Below are 14,301 nucleotides of genomic sequence, written 5' to 3' on the forward strand. Positions count from 1 at the left end.
TTTACTCTTAAACTCTTTACTGATGAATACTGGACCTATATGTTTTTCTGTTAAACCGAAGTAATGGTTTTTCCAATTTGCATAAAATATTACAGAATCAAGTTTCTGCAACTTTAAGCTTTCTACCACAGATTTTCCTCAAATCTCTGGCAACTGCCTTCCGCTTTTCTGTATTAGTCTGTTGCTGTAAAAATGATCTAGCACAGAGCTGATTTTGTAAACGGTTTTCCTCGTAGCACTTCAGTATTTCCTGGGTGTCATCAGATACAAACTAGTTAAAGAACCACTGCATTGTGATATTGGCCCGTGTAATGATACGATGACTACACCCAGAAATGTTATAATCAAGTGTAGCCCATCCAAACATGATGGAAATGGAAAGACGAGAACTAGAGGTTAACCTGTTAAGCCCACATAGTGTGTCTCTCCTCTCCTACCCTCCCCTTGCCCCCAACACACACACAAACACACACACACTTGAAGTCAAGCACATAGACTTTTTAGTTGAAAGGAATCATTTTTAAAAGTAATTTACAATCTTTTAAATCCATTAATCTGTAAGATTTGCCCAAAGGTGGTCTCTGCGAAGTCTTTCCTGACCCCTCTCCCCTGCCCTGGCAGTGGGCCACTTCCCGGCACCCTCTCCCAGCACCCTGCAGGCACTTCCGTAATGGTACTTATCCACCAAGCTCTCCAAAGATGAGGATGATTTCCTGTTTCTTATTCCCCCGTGCTTATAAATTAGCAGATTCCCAATGAACACTGAATAGTCTCTTCATCTGTAAAATAAGTTCGGATGACATCCGCGCTAAGGGAGCTTCCAGATCCAACATGTTTGGCCTGTGGTTCAAAGTTTCCGTCCGTCCATTTCTCCCACCTGTAGGACCCAGATGTGATCAACACTGCTTTGCCCATAGAATACGGGCCCCTCGTGGAAGAGGAAGAGAAGGTGCCCATGAGGCCCAAGGACCCTGAGGGAATCCCTCCTCTGCTGGTCTCCGCTCCCCAGGCCAAGCGGGAGGAGGGCCGCGAGCCAGCCGCCCGCACGGCTCTGCCTTCCACCTCCTCGGGCAAAGCCGGCAAGAAGCCCGTGGCCGCAGAGGCCTCTGCCCGAGGCGCCAGGGCGCTGGCCGTGAAGGGGGGACACGTTAACATGGCATTCTCTCAGTCCAACCCGCCCTCGGAGCTGCACCAAGTCCAGGGGTCCAGAAACAAGCCCACCAGCCTATGGAACCCAACTTACGGCTCCTGGTTTACAGAGAAACCCACCAAAAAGAGCAATCCTCCGGCGAAGAAGGAGCAGCGCGAGAGGGGGAACCCGGGCGGCGAGGGCGGCCGTGCCATCCTGCCTCCCGCGGCCGCCGGCCACCGTCCAGGCACCTCTCTGCTCCTCGAGCCGTCCTCGCTGACCACCAGCCTGAGGGACGTGCCCCTGTTCAGGCTGCGCCACTTCCCGTGCGGCACCGTCCACTACGGCTACCAGCAGCAGGGCTTCCCCCCGGAGGCCGCCGCCCCGGGCCCGGGCCGCTACGAGGACCCCGCGGCCAAGAGCCAGCCTGCGCCCTGAGCCCGAGCCGCAGCCCGAGGGCGGCGTGCGCCAGGTAACGGGCCCTCCGCAAGCCCCAGAGCAAACGTCACTTTTCATTCTGTGCCAACTTGTTTTGAAGTGGCACATCACAAGCTGTATTTTCAAACTGCTTCAAGAGGTTTTGAGCACGGGTTCATCCTGTTCTTTCAAGAGGAGAAAATCTCATAAAGACGAATGATAAACACGAGTCCCGAACGGGGCTGCGCAGGGTTTTGACGCACGGCTGGTGTCCACCTCTCCCTGTTTCTTTCCAATCCTGTGCGCTCCGCCTCCACGCACGCAGAACTAGCGCTCATGTGTTTCCTAGTTGGAGTCATAGATGTTCCCTTACCTTGTTGATGTGGGCATGGACCACTTGAGGACAGAGGGAACAGAAATAAGGGAGTTCTCTGCAGTGAGTCAGCGCGGGGAAAGACATTCTTTACTTGGAAAAGAAAAATCATAGACAACTCGCTGAAACGTCACTGTGGATGACGTTTGGATGTTTTCAGTTGTGGTGATTCATCGACGATCGTAAAAATGTGGTAAATAGTTACGGTAGTAGAGAGAAAATGTGTATACACTCATCTAAATGAAATGCAAACACTCAAAGTGCTTTGAGATGACAAAACACGGGTACAGATCGAGAGATTCCAACATCCAATTAATATACCTCATGCCTTAAGAGAACCCTCCTACTAAAAGTGAACAACTGAGTGTGAGGTTTCCTACTGGGTTGAAAACTCAAGATTTAAATTATTACTTACTTATTTTAAGACTTTCCACGAAAATAAACTCCGATGATTTAAAAAGAAAAAATTTAAGCAGCAGTGATACATGGAAGCAGAGAAACATATCCACTCATGGGCATTAGTGTCAAACCTTCCAACAGTTTCAATCACGAAGCTTCCCAAGTTGAAGTTTCTACTACTAGTGGTGGATCATTGGAGTAGCAGGCCCTCCGACGGTCCTAAGAAGAGGTACGAATGCAGTATCGATCCTTCCTTCCTCGGGCTTCACCCGAGTTTTCGCTCCCTTAATCATGTGATCCTAGCATACACGGAAACACAAATTTGCTGAAATACACAGAGCATAATCTGTATACCTGTCAACTACAGGGTAAAAGAGAATTTTTTCTCTGGGTGGCAATGAGTAAAGGAACTAAGGAACACTTGGAGTGCTGAGGTTGGCAGTGACACATTAGGATGGGAGTTCTGAACTTGGTTTTCGCGGATGAAATTTATCTCCATGCAAAGGAGTTGGGAATCTGTTAAACCTTACACATGTACATATGCAGTGATGCTTTATCTCATTCTTTCTTTCTGCTCCCCTTCGTTCTCCTGCCCAGTTTCTTTTCTGGTGGTAGCTGTGCCAAAACATCACTTTGGGAGGAAAGCATCTTTTATCGCTTGTTAGGCACTAAGCATTCCCAAGCGAAAGGACAGTGTTCATCTACCTTTTCTCCTACCTTCTTAAGTTCACCTACATCAAAAGTCTCACTCTGGGGCTTCCCTGGTGGCGCAGTGGTTGAGAGTCCGCCTGCCGATGCAGGGGACGTGGGTTTGTGCCCCGGTCTGGGAGGATCCCGCGTGCCATGGAGCGGCTGGGCCCATGGGCCGTGGCCGCTGAGCCTGCGCGTCCGGAGCCTGTGCTCCACGGCTGGAGAGGCCACAACGGTGAGAGGCCCACGTACTGCAAAAAAAAAAAAGAAAACAAAAAGTCTCACTCTGGTTGTGGGAAAGCCACTCTGTTCTAAGCCAACACTAGACCAGTGAGTGTTGATTCCTCCCATGGCAGAGCCTTGCCCTCGTCAGTAGTTCTGCACATCTCTAGAAGCACTGACACCCTGGACACCACTTTTCCTTTAACTGCCAAAAATATTTTCATCAGACACACATGAAGATGAACCATCCATGAACTCATCTCTAAATACCTGTTATCAATAAAGTTTTAGCTCATGCCTGGTGCGAAGTCAAGTCTAATTATATAAACATTAGTCTAATTTGTAAACCACCTGAAGGGGTGCAAGAATCACACTTTGAAAAACACTCTCCTCAAAGGATGACAGAGAGCTGTCAAAACTGAGAAGAACAATTTCATTTTATATTTGTAACACCAGTAGCCAGTGAAACAGGGAGCATGTTACGTGGTTAAATAGCCAACTCTTTCATTAACAAGGAAAAACATCTTAGCCCTTTCTCTTCTTAAAAACTACAGATCCATTACATTTTCAGGTTGTGCCTTACTACCACTGAGATTGATTTGTTGATTCTCTCTAATCATCTTTATTGGTATCAATTTTCGTGTAAATGAGAGTCCAATCTTAAAAGCTTGTATACGTGGAAAATAAACAACTCCACACTGAGATATAACGTCCTCAAGATGTTTTATTTAACTCACTGTAAGCCCAGGTATTGGCACGGTATTAATCTGGACTGTTGTACACTCAATATTGCTCCAGCCATATGGCTCCAGCAATTTGTACAGATGCTGTGGACTCACATATTTATTAGTTATGATGCAAAGTCCCACCCAGAACATGAACAGGCACAATTAAAAGTCTGTAGATGTTATGGGAATTAAACCATAAGCTAGTATAATTATTCTTATTCCATGTCTAGAAAGAAGCTCATCAGAGTTCACAATCGTTCCATTGGGAAATCAGCAATCTGTGAGGAATGACCAGTTTATCCATACGTGGCACCTCAAAATGACAGCCAATCAACATAGCAGGAATGAACTTCATGTTTTAGAAAGAGTAAGGTATACTTAGTAGTTGAAAGACCAGATTCTCTAGCCCGTTAGGATGTGAGTCCTGGCTCTCCATGGCTTATCAGACCTGTCAATACCTCAACGTCTCCATATATTGTACAAAATAAGGACAGTAACTTCCCTTTCTCACTGCCCCTCAGGAAGATTGTAAATTGTGTGAAAGCACAAGCACTCCCTCTCATGCCTCTTGAATTCCCAAGTGATTTGGGTTGGGTGTGGGGAGAATTTCAACAGCCAGCGTGTGTCTCTACACACCTGCCCTCCCCACCACCCCCGTCTGGCCCTCCCGGCTCCCCTTCTGTGCCATGTTGGCTTTGCCTGTCACTTATTTAATGACGGTAGCAAGAACCCTACCAGAACCAAGGGCTTTCAGGGCAAAAGAAGAATGTGAAGACTCTCTACCACACTTAGTGTTAAAAAATAAGCATCAAAGGAAGATATTTAACCCATTGGATGAATTCTTTTTAAAAATTTTCTGGCCTCTCCATGTAGTGCTTGGTAAGCGCTACAGCTGTAAGATATTACGTAACCACAGATTAACTTCAGCCCATAAAATGTGAGGCTTTTGCATCCAAATCCACACGGCATAGCACTAAGAAATTCTAAGGGATCAGGCTATTTTGCTAGATTTTTCTCCAGTAATAGTAGGATTAAAATTCACATGAGCTTTGTAGACCTAAAACATGACGCTTATGAATTTAGACTACTCTGAATAACAGACTTCCTATGACAAGAGTCATAAAATGTATGAAGTGTGTTGTCAATCTGTCTTTAGCTAATGACTTTTTAAATGGGTCCCCCAAGAACATACAACTTGACTTTGCTAATTTCATTGCAGCAGATGGTTCCCTATGCTGTTGTGTGAACATACAAAACGAAAACCAGCATTCCCATAATCCTCCACAGGATGCCCTAAAATAAAAGATAATTATCAAGAACAACTGGTAAGGCTTCTATTCAGATTCTGTTTTGATTTGGTATCCTCAGTAGGTGTGTTTAAGTTCTAATGCACCACTCAAGTACAAAGCTATTTTTAGCCCTAGCTTAACAGCTTTAAAACATTTGGAAAGCTCAGTGCAACAAAAGAATATGGCATGGAGTTGGGGGGCAGGGAGGAACACGGACACTAACCACAGCACCAGAGCGACGTCTCTCCCCTCTTCGGCTGTTCAGGAGATGTAAACAAGCGTGTAACCCTTCCACGTAAAGACGGCACCACCAGGGTAGGAGAACCGCAGGTCCCGGGTCTGCCTGCGGCGCCGTCCGCCGTCCATTCCTCAGATCCTTCTGCTTGACATGTGCTCCAGCGGTTGCCCCACTCCGTTCATCTGCTAAGGCCTACTGCCTCCTTGAAAGCAATTGCTCACAATTAGTTATCCCGCCATCACTAAAAGGCTCGTTGGGTAGGTGCTTTTCAGCCGGTGTTAGCTGAAAGGCAGTCTTACTAAATGAACTCACTAAGCCTTAGCAACTAGTAGATTAACGCTCCCTAGAGCGTTGACATCTTGAGAGGTTATTTGCCAGTATAGATGACTATCAGACTGTTAAAACCTCAGATGGTTATGATATGTTGCATGGTTTAGCGCGCATCAATTATTTGAGAAACAGCAGGCAGACCGAGCAGGAGTTAAGGGTGTAGGTGTTAGACAGCAATTACCTACCTACATGACCCGAGCAAGTTAAACTCTCACTTTCTCATTTAAAAACATGAGCAGTTTGGTCTCAGAGGCCCCCTTCCTTTGATTCTGAAGTCTATGATTCTGTAAGACTTCACCTCTGTGTAAGGTAAATCCCAACACCTGGCCCACAGTTGGTAGGACATGACCAGTGTGTGCGTGTGCACGTGCGTGTGTGTGTGTGTGTGTGTGAGAGACCCTTAATTCATTCCGAGGCTAAAGCCAATTAATTCAGTGCACAATCCCAGTGAGCCAAATTATATTTAACCTTTATACAAAAGCAGACCAGAAAGAAGTTTAGCATCAGCTCTCTGTTTATTGTTCTATTCAAAGATCTCTGTAACAAATCACAAAATCATTAACATGGCAAAATGAAGTTGCTGTCTGGGGTGGTTTCCTGAAAGAAGCAAAGCTGACGCAGGACTGTGAGAATCACGTCTGTTTAGCGACCTTCACGCTCACCACGGCACCACTTACTCTCTATTACATTTGCCACAGTGGCCACCTTATTAGCAAAGTAAAATCATGCAACTTATCACTTGAAGCGTTATCTTTAACCACACCTAATACTCGATGACAGATCTGACGCACTTGCTGTCAGTGCTCATTCCCAGAGTAACAAAGCCCAGGACAGGCCACACATTCGCAACCAGGCAGTGTGTGTGGAGTCAGGCATCTCTGAACAAGCACCATGGAACCATGATGATGAGGAATTCACTAATGACAGGAGTCTTCTCTCCCAGTCACCATTGGATTGGAGAGAATCCCTCTTTTCGGGTTTGTGGAGACACCCACTGCCACTGGAGGGCAATTTTTGGAAACCTGTTCCGAATTATATAGCGTTGTAGTGGATCTAGTAGTAGGGAATCCCCAAAAGACAGCCAACTCAAATGCCCCAGCAAAAGACCAAGAGAAGATTGTGACAACTGCAGGCAACTGTCTACATTTTAGCGCATCTAACAGTTGAGGGGAGAAAAACCAGTTTAAATATTTTTGCATTATTTCAAAATTATATTTATGTGGTAGTTCACAGTTCTCAGTAAGAAGGAAAGTAAGATTAAAGACAAATTCTTTTTCCTCATGTATGTACCAGTTAGCAGCCGGTGATGTTTTATAAAAGAAACTAAAGCAGAACATGACACTGAATTCTCCTCTGTCACACGCCAAGGAGTGTGAAGTGAGACCTCAAGAAATCTCATGCTATTTCTTACTTCCCTAAGCCCTAGTCCCTTCAAGAAAGAGAAAAGATTGCTTGAGAAAAATCACAACATTTTAAACTGATACATATAATCTACTGGAATTCTTATTAGAAATCCATTTTTACTGGCAGGTTCAATAAAGGAGACTGAAAACTTTCACTTTAATCCTCTTCTCTATTGTGTATAATACAAAATCTACTTTCCCCTGTCACCAATTGGGACTTTTATGACTATTAAAATTCATTTTAAAATCCATTTTAGGATTTTTCCCAAAGATATTGTGTAGTAACACCTATCCTTCATAACAAGAACTGTCAGGGACAGCCAGTGTCATCAACAACACTGTTGACTGAGATGTAAGCTGAATCTCGGAAGTCGTATTAGAGAAAGAATAAAAAGAACGGCTTGAAGCTGTGCATGTAATTTTAACATGATTCATTTCCATGTCAGTCTGATTTGATTTGTTATGTGAAAAATAGTTAGTCCAGTCTTCAAGAAGGTAAGGGTACTTTGAGTAACACCTCTATCAGGCTGGAGGTGAAAGAACTTAACCTCTGAGATCAACACAGGTCAAGGAGAACACGGCATCTGGATATTTAAACTTCCTAAACTTTAGGAATGCTTCAAATTCAAATTCAGTTCAGCGCAAGTAGCTTCCTGATACTCCCTATTTAATTTCATCTATCCAATTCAAACAACTCCGACTAAACATCCAATCCTAAGACCAGTTCCTCCGAGGACAGAGGCGTACAAGGTGTGCCTGAGTGTAAGGACCTGCGTATCTACAGGAGCAACAAACTTGACATCTGGGTTCATTTAGGGTTTTAGAGCTGAAATTAAAACCATATTTATGATCATTTGTCAAATGACGGCAGTGATCACTAGGGACAGGTTATGTTTTAAGCTAATAGGCTCAATTTAAACACCTAGAGTATCTTTACTAACATAACTCAGAACTTACTGCCCTGCTGCAGCACCACGACCACACTTCCCTATTTGAACTGAAAAATAATGAGACCTGCTGCTGCTTTATCGTGAAAATTCTATTCGTTATAAGATATTCTAAAGGGACGAGAGGAAAAAGGTTCCCACACCGCTTGGTGCCTTTCTCGTCAAGGGAAAAGGCTACAAGCAGAAAAGAAATTTCATTTCTACCACGCATAATGAAAATATATTGTTGTCAGTAACATGTGCCCATCTACTCTAATTCCTCCCCATAAACTCCTTTTTCCCTTCTGTAAAAAGGAGCACTGGCAAAAATTTTGCTAGAAAAAATTCTTTTTGCCTACGCAAAGGCATCATATTCTGCTGGTAAGAAAATCTTAACATGATCTACTTAACTTGTTCAGCCCACACACAAGCTCCACTAAGAATGTCTGTTGTATATTCAAGCAGCTTATGTGACATTGTTTGTAAATAAGAGCCTATGTACCAAGGGATATTACTAAACAATTACTAAAAATATATGTGATGTGAGTTTTGTATTACCTACTGTGTTTGTATTACAAATAAGTGTAGTGAAGCAAAGGGCATGAAGAAAAATAAAAAATAAATTCTCCTACTTGCTTGCCATGTGGTGATACATATTATATGTCTCTGAGTCAATCATTTAGATAACAAATATCCAGTGAACGGTTAAAATTACTAGATCTATTTCTTAACTAAGCATGATCCCTAACACATTAGGTCTCTAGCCTCAGTCAACGTGGCTTAAATAATATTATCACATAGCCTAAATAGGCAGGTCCAAAATAAAACTCTGAAACAAAAATGCTTGGCACCGGAAACCAATGCTGTGCACACCTGGGTGAGATCCAGTTCATCCTCTCTGTGTTAGACCACACATGTTACTGTGTTCCCTAAATTACCATCATATCACAACAGATATTCAAAACCAGCCCCAGGGACAATAGACAGGCAGTTAGGTGACCCCACTGTGTCTTTCCTGCCCCCTTTTCTACCCCTGACACCCAACATCCTTCTATCTCCTTCATGTCACTATTTTGGGGTAAAGTTGGGCTACCATGACTCAAACCTTTCTTGTCCTGTGTCCTCCCCTACCCAGCAAAATTTACCCGTCCCACGGCCTGGTCTCTCAAGCCCACCTGGCTGAAGCTGGCGAGACAACACCTCTACTTTAAACCATCGACAGCCTCCACTGCCTCTGTTCATTTAACAAATGCTTCCCGAGCCTGCAGTAGGTGCCAAGTGTTATTCCAGGTGTTAGGGAGGAAATGATGAACAAAACAGTCAAAACCCATCCCTCAATCCAGTGAGGGACAGGACAAGTAATGAGCAAAAAGTTGTAGCATGACCAAGGGTGGTAAATGCTAAGGAGAAAAATAACACACGAGAGGGGATAAGGAGTTCGGGAGAAGACAGTGCAACGGTCTCACCAAGATTTCAATGCCTCAGCTCAGATTCCACAAATGTCTGTATCTCAACACTTTTCAGCACTTAAAAAATACTCCCATCAAATTACCTGGAAATATAGAAACAAAGCCTTTTAGTAGAATGTAGATACTTATTTATATATATTTTGAAATCTATAAACGCAAGGTTTTCTATCCAACCCTAAATAAACAAATGAAATCCCACTGATATAAAAGATAATTAAGCAATTTTAGAAAACCAAAGAAATACATTCTTTTCTTAAATGGCTCTCTGTCCATCAAAACAATATAATCGGAGAGTAGCTAAAAACATAACTTCATTTGCTGAGTAGAAGCATGGTACTTTTTAAGACTCTCTATAGGACAAGGGTCCCCAACCCCTGGGCCGCACAGCAGGAGGTGAGCGGCGGGCCAGCGAGCAAAGCTTCATCTGTATTTACAGCCGCTCCCCATCGCTCACATTACTGCCTGAGCTCAGCCTCCTGTCAGATCAGCGGTGGCATTAGAGTCTCATAGGAGCGCGAACCCTACTGTGAACAGCACATGCGAGGGATCTAGGTTGCGTGCTCCTTATGCGAACCTAACGCCTGATGATCTGAGGTGGAGCTGAGGCTGTGATGCTAGCGCTGAGCAGCGGCTGCAAATACAGATTATCATTAGCAGAGAGGTTTGACTGCACAGAGACCGTAATAAATCAATTGCTTGCAGACTCATATCAAAGCCCTATCAGTGAGTGGCAAGTGAAAACAAGCTCAGGGCTCCCACTGATTTTACATTACAGTGAGTTGTATAATTATTTCATTATATATTACAATGTAATAATAATAGAAATAAAGTGCACGATAAATGTAATGTGCTTGAATCATCCCGAAACCATCCCCCCACGCCGGTCCGTGGAAGAATTGTCTTCCACGAAACCGGTCCCTGGTGCCAAAATGGTTGGAGACCACTGCTATAGGGTAAGGATGGGACAAATCCAAGTCATTACTGTAAGAAGAAAAAAGTGAACTACAAAGCATATATACTCTGAGTACCTGAGAAGAGGAGAGTTGCAGGCAGGGTCAGTGACAACATGCCACTCCAAACCAAAACAGCTTCCCTTTTTATTAATGCTCAAGACATGAACTTTGAATGACATAAGCAAAACACCAATGAAAACACCTAATTTTTATGTATAGTATACGTAAACATACACATTACATGGATTTAATAATCCTAATCTAAATATGAGAACAATTGGTTCTCTGACCTCAAAATAAATTCAGTGTTGGCATTACTGTTACTAACTTACAGGGTTTTATATTTAACAGGAAGAATTATGGACAACCAAGTTCAGTGTAGTCATGGACTTCACGGTAAGGTATAAATAGAGTTTTTAAGAAATAAACTATATAATAAAATAAGTTTACTTTTGACACAGTACAGTCACTTTCTTCAATCAAAAATATTCCTTGATTACAAAGCAGCCTTATTTTGCAAATGTATTTCAGGAAAATAGCTCTAGCAATATTTGAAATTTCACACCTTTTTAAAAAGGCAGCAAAGCAAGAGAATTTAGATTTTAAATAGTATATTGCAAAATAGTTCAATGTATTATTTCTAAAGCACAAAGCAAGCTCCGTTTTGAAGGATGCTTTTTATCTTATAAAGCAAACTATTCCACTATTTCCGTGGTAGTTTAGAGTCTAAATATCTACAATAAAAGATATATCTTTATACATACAGGACAAACTTCAATACATACCCACAACACAAATGTTCTGCATTATTACATCACTCTATTACGAAGCTTAGTTTGTTAACATGTGCTCAAAAGGAAAATAAAAACATGATACAGTTCTGCAGCTTTATAACAGGCTGAATTCTGCAACAACTGAAAATATAAAAAGAGCAACAACAGCAAACGCAACACCGGTTTTATGAATAATAACACAAAACATCAAGAAACCATAAACATTTAAATGAATAGCTACTACATTCTTCTTAACACATCTTAATTTGCTCTCTTGTCATAAATATAATTTTTTTAATGTTTTTCATATCCCTGGAGGAAATGATGGCCAATCCTCCACAAAGAGGAAAGTGCATCATGCTTTATTTTAAAAGTGCTTCATATATGTATGTTTTATAGATATGTCCCATAAGGAAGTTAATTAAGCACGTGCAAAAAATTCTAATTGTGACTTGAATTTATAAACCTAATCATGGGTTTTTGTGGTTCCTCCAGATGAGGCAGTCAGTCACTAACACAGAAGAAAGATCTGAGATGACACGCTTTGTACAGCGGAAAGAGCCCGAGCCACAGGTCAGGAGACCCACGTTCTAGTTGTAGCTCTGGTAACCAGCTAGCCTGTGACCCCGCGTGAGGAAGAGTGGCTTTAGAACCTGGCAGCGGGCAAGAGGCTGAGCTCCAGAGTCCCTTCCAGGAATGCCTTACCTACAGTCCTAATGTACCTGTAGGTGAGGCATTCCTGGAAGGGCAAATAACTTGACCCAAAGACATGAAAAATACCTAGTCACACAGCTATTATTCTCTTACTGTCCTTATTAGTACAGAAAGAAATAAAAACTCTGAAAATACTTGACAGAAAAAGGTCATGTGAAGGTCTTACGTTAACCAAAGCTAGTGAAAACCTTCACAGTTATGGCATATGGAAAATCCACTATTCTGTGCAAACATGAGACAGAGTAAGCAACATCAGTCAGTCACTTAATGGCACATTTTTTCCCAAGTCTCAGAATTCTCTTGGGTCTAAAGCTATAAATCTTAAAAAAAAAAAAAGGCTGATTTTGAGATTGTTTTAAGAGAACCATGATTCCCACAGTTCGTATTTCTAGCTTTTTAAAGGAGTCTCTCTGAATTGTTATAATGCTTTTCATGAAGATAGCTCTGTTTTCAAATTTTAAATAACGGCTAAAAGCTAAATAAAGTAAACCATTTGCCATGGACTCTTTATTTTACGTTGTGTGTGTGTGTGTATGAGCTCATTTAATACTGTAGAAGTTTAACTCAACAATTCTCATCCACAAGCTTTGACCCGTTTATTCCCCGGTAGGTCACTCTGCTGGGCCTCACTAGGACCCCGTGGTTTGGCCTGCAGGTGAAGTAGCGTTTGTCCCCCACTGCCCCATCATTCTTTCCCTTGGCGCTTCGAAGCTCCAGTCCAAGCCAGATCCCTGAGGCAAAGTCAGTGGGGCCCAGGTACCTAACGGTGCCCATCTCGTTGGAGCTGGTGAGGAGGACCTGGGAGCCCTCGTGCAGCCTCACGCGCCCCTCCAGGCCGCCGGCCGTGGTGCTGCTGCTCCAGCTGCGGCGCAGAGCGGGCTTCGACCTGTGCAGAGGGAACGCAAGAGAAACTCTGAAGCATGAAAGCCACGTGATGCAATTCACCGTATTCGTTTCCACAGCCAGGTTCACAAGTCATTCACAAAAGGGCATACTTTATGTTCACAACTTGATCTTTTTTATTCTAAATAGCAATATTAGGATATACTTTTCTTTAACATTAAAACGTTTTTCTCTTCTGGCTATTTTAATACTACCCTAATCTGGATTGAAGATTTCACTAGCAATTTATATATGCGCATGCCCTCGGTAAAAGAGCAATTAGAAAAAAGACACCTACACCTGCTGAACAAGCAAAAGGAAAAGAGCCTAGTGGTTTGGCCGTGGTAAATAAAATGCCATTTTGCTCACCTTTCAAATACTCCTTTACATGAAAACCATTTCTAAAAACTGTTAATCCACAACTTTAGAAACTACACACACACGCGCGCACACACACACACCTTCTACGAATGAACTCCAGTTACATTTAAGGGTTTGCCACTCTCCCTGTCACTAACATTAGGAAGGACCTTAGTCGTCTGGATCAGGATCCCTCCTCTTTTCTCTACAACAAAACATTACTTACAAGGCACTGCCTCCTAGCACCCGCCACCAGCCTGACCTGATGACACAACTACTGGGCACCCACACGTGGAACCCGTCCAAGGCCTCATGCCAATACTGCCCAGGGCTTCCTCCACTGTCCCTGGGAAGTAGCCAACTCTGCCCAAAACAGAAACATGCCCAGGAGCTTGTCCTATGACCTGAGACCTCCCAAAACAGTCATCCAGAAACCACCACCAGTGGAGCCTTCAACCCGCCAGTCCACGCCACCTCTCCTCCAGGAGAAACCCTTCTCCCAGCCCCACAGTAGAGACAACTCAGAACCTGTTACCAAAACTGCACGGAGCCTGACTGCGAGCAGAGCCTGGGTCCTGCTTGGTTTCTATTTTATTCCACTCTCCGTATTTTTAAATACACTCTCACACACCATGTCTCATTTCTTCCTATTAACGACCCCGAGAAGGGAAGAGCACTCTAATTTTATGGGTAGGAAAACTGAGGCCAAAGCCTGTCCTATGCCACATCTGATAAATCCTAGTTATAAAATGTAATGAAAAAAATATTATTTACCACGTCAAATGCACGAATACAAAGTTAACAAAGAAATACGTAAGAGCTGTAAGAAAAGTATAAATCTTTACCGAAGAATATACAAAAGAAAAATGAAAAAGCTTTGTTCCTGGATAGAAACATATATATATAAATGAATCCTCCCCAAAATGATATTTTTTTTTGCAACCTGATGAAATTACTCGAATTTCACATAATGACGGTATCTATCGTTTCCCGAGCACTTACTATG

General features: G+C 42.9%; 2 protein-coding genes across 8 annotated transcripts in view; one reads left to right on the plus strand and one right to left on the minus strand.

The window, feature by feature from the left end:
- The window catches only part of LOC101335510 (ALK receptor tyrosine kinase), a 44,554-nt gene extending 35,787 nt beyond the window's left edge, over window positions 1–8,767 (plus strand). Inside the window, exon 13 of the mRNA XM_033838800.2 lies at window positions 884–8,767. Coding sequence (XP_033694691.2) covers window positions 884–1,567 — 684 coding nt within the window. The 3' untranslated portion in view covers window positions 1,568–8,767. The remainder of the gene's footprint in view (window positions 1–883) is intronic.
- A 1,919-nt stretch (window positions 8,768–10,686) lies between these two features.
- CLIP4 (CAP-Gly domain containing linker protein family member 4) overlaps window positions 10,687–14,301 on the minus strand; it is a 64,108-nt gene continuing 60,493 nt past the window's right edge. For 6 of the 7 annotated variants that reach the window (XM_019943005.3, XM_019943007.3, XM_073791475.1 and 3 more), the window contains one exon: window positions 10,687–12,939. In XM_019943005.3, coding sequence (XP_019798564.1) covers window positions 12,618–12,939 — 322 coding nt within the window. In that variant the 3' untranslated portion in view covers window positions 10,687–12,617. The remainder of the gene's footprint in view (window positions 12,940–14,301) is intronic. The other variant, XM_019943009.3, reaches the window with a different exon arrangement.

The sequence above is a fragment of the Tursiops truncatus genome, chromosome 14 (genome assembly GCF_011762595.2).
Source record: "Tursiops truncatus isolate mTurTru1 chromosome 14, mTurTru1.mat.Y, whole genome shotgun sequence".
NCBI lineage: Eukaryota > Metazoa > Chordata > Mammalia > Artiodactyla > Delphinidae > Tursiops > Tursiops truncatus.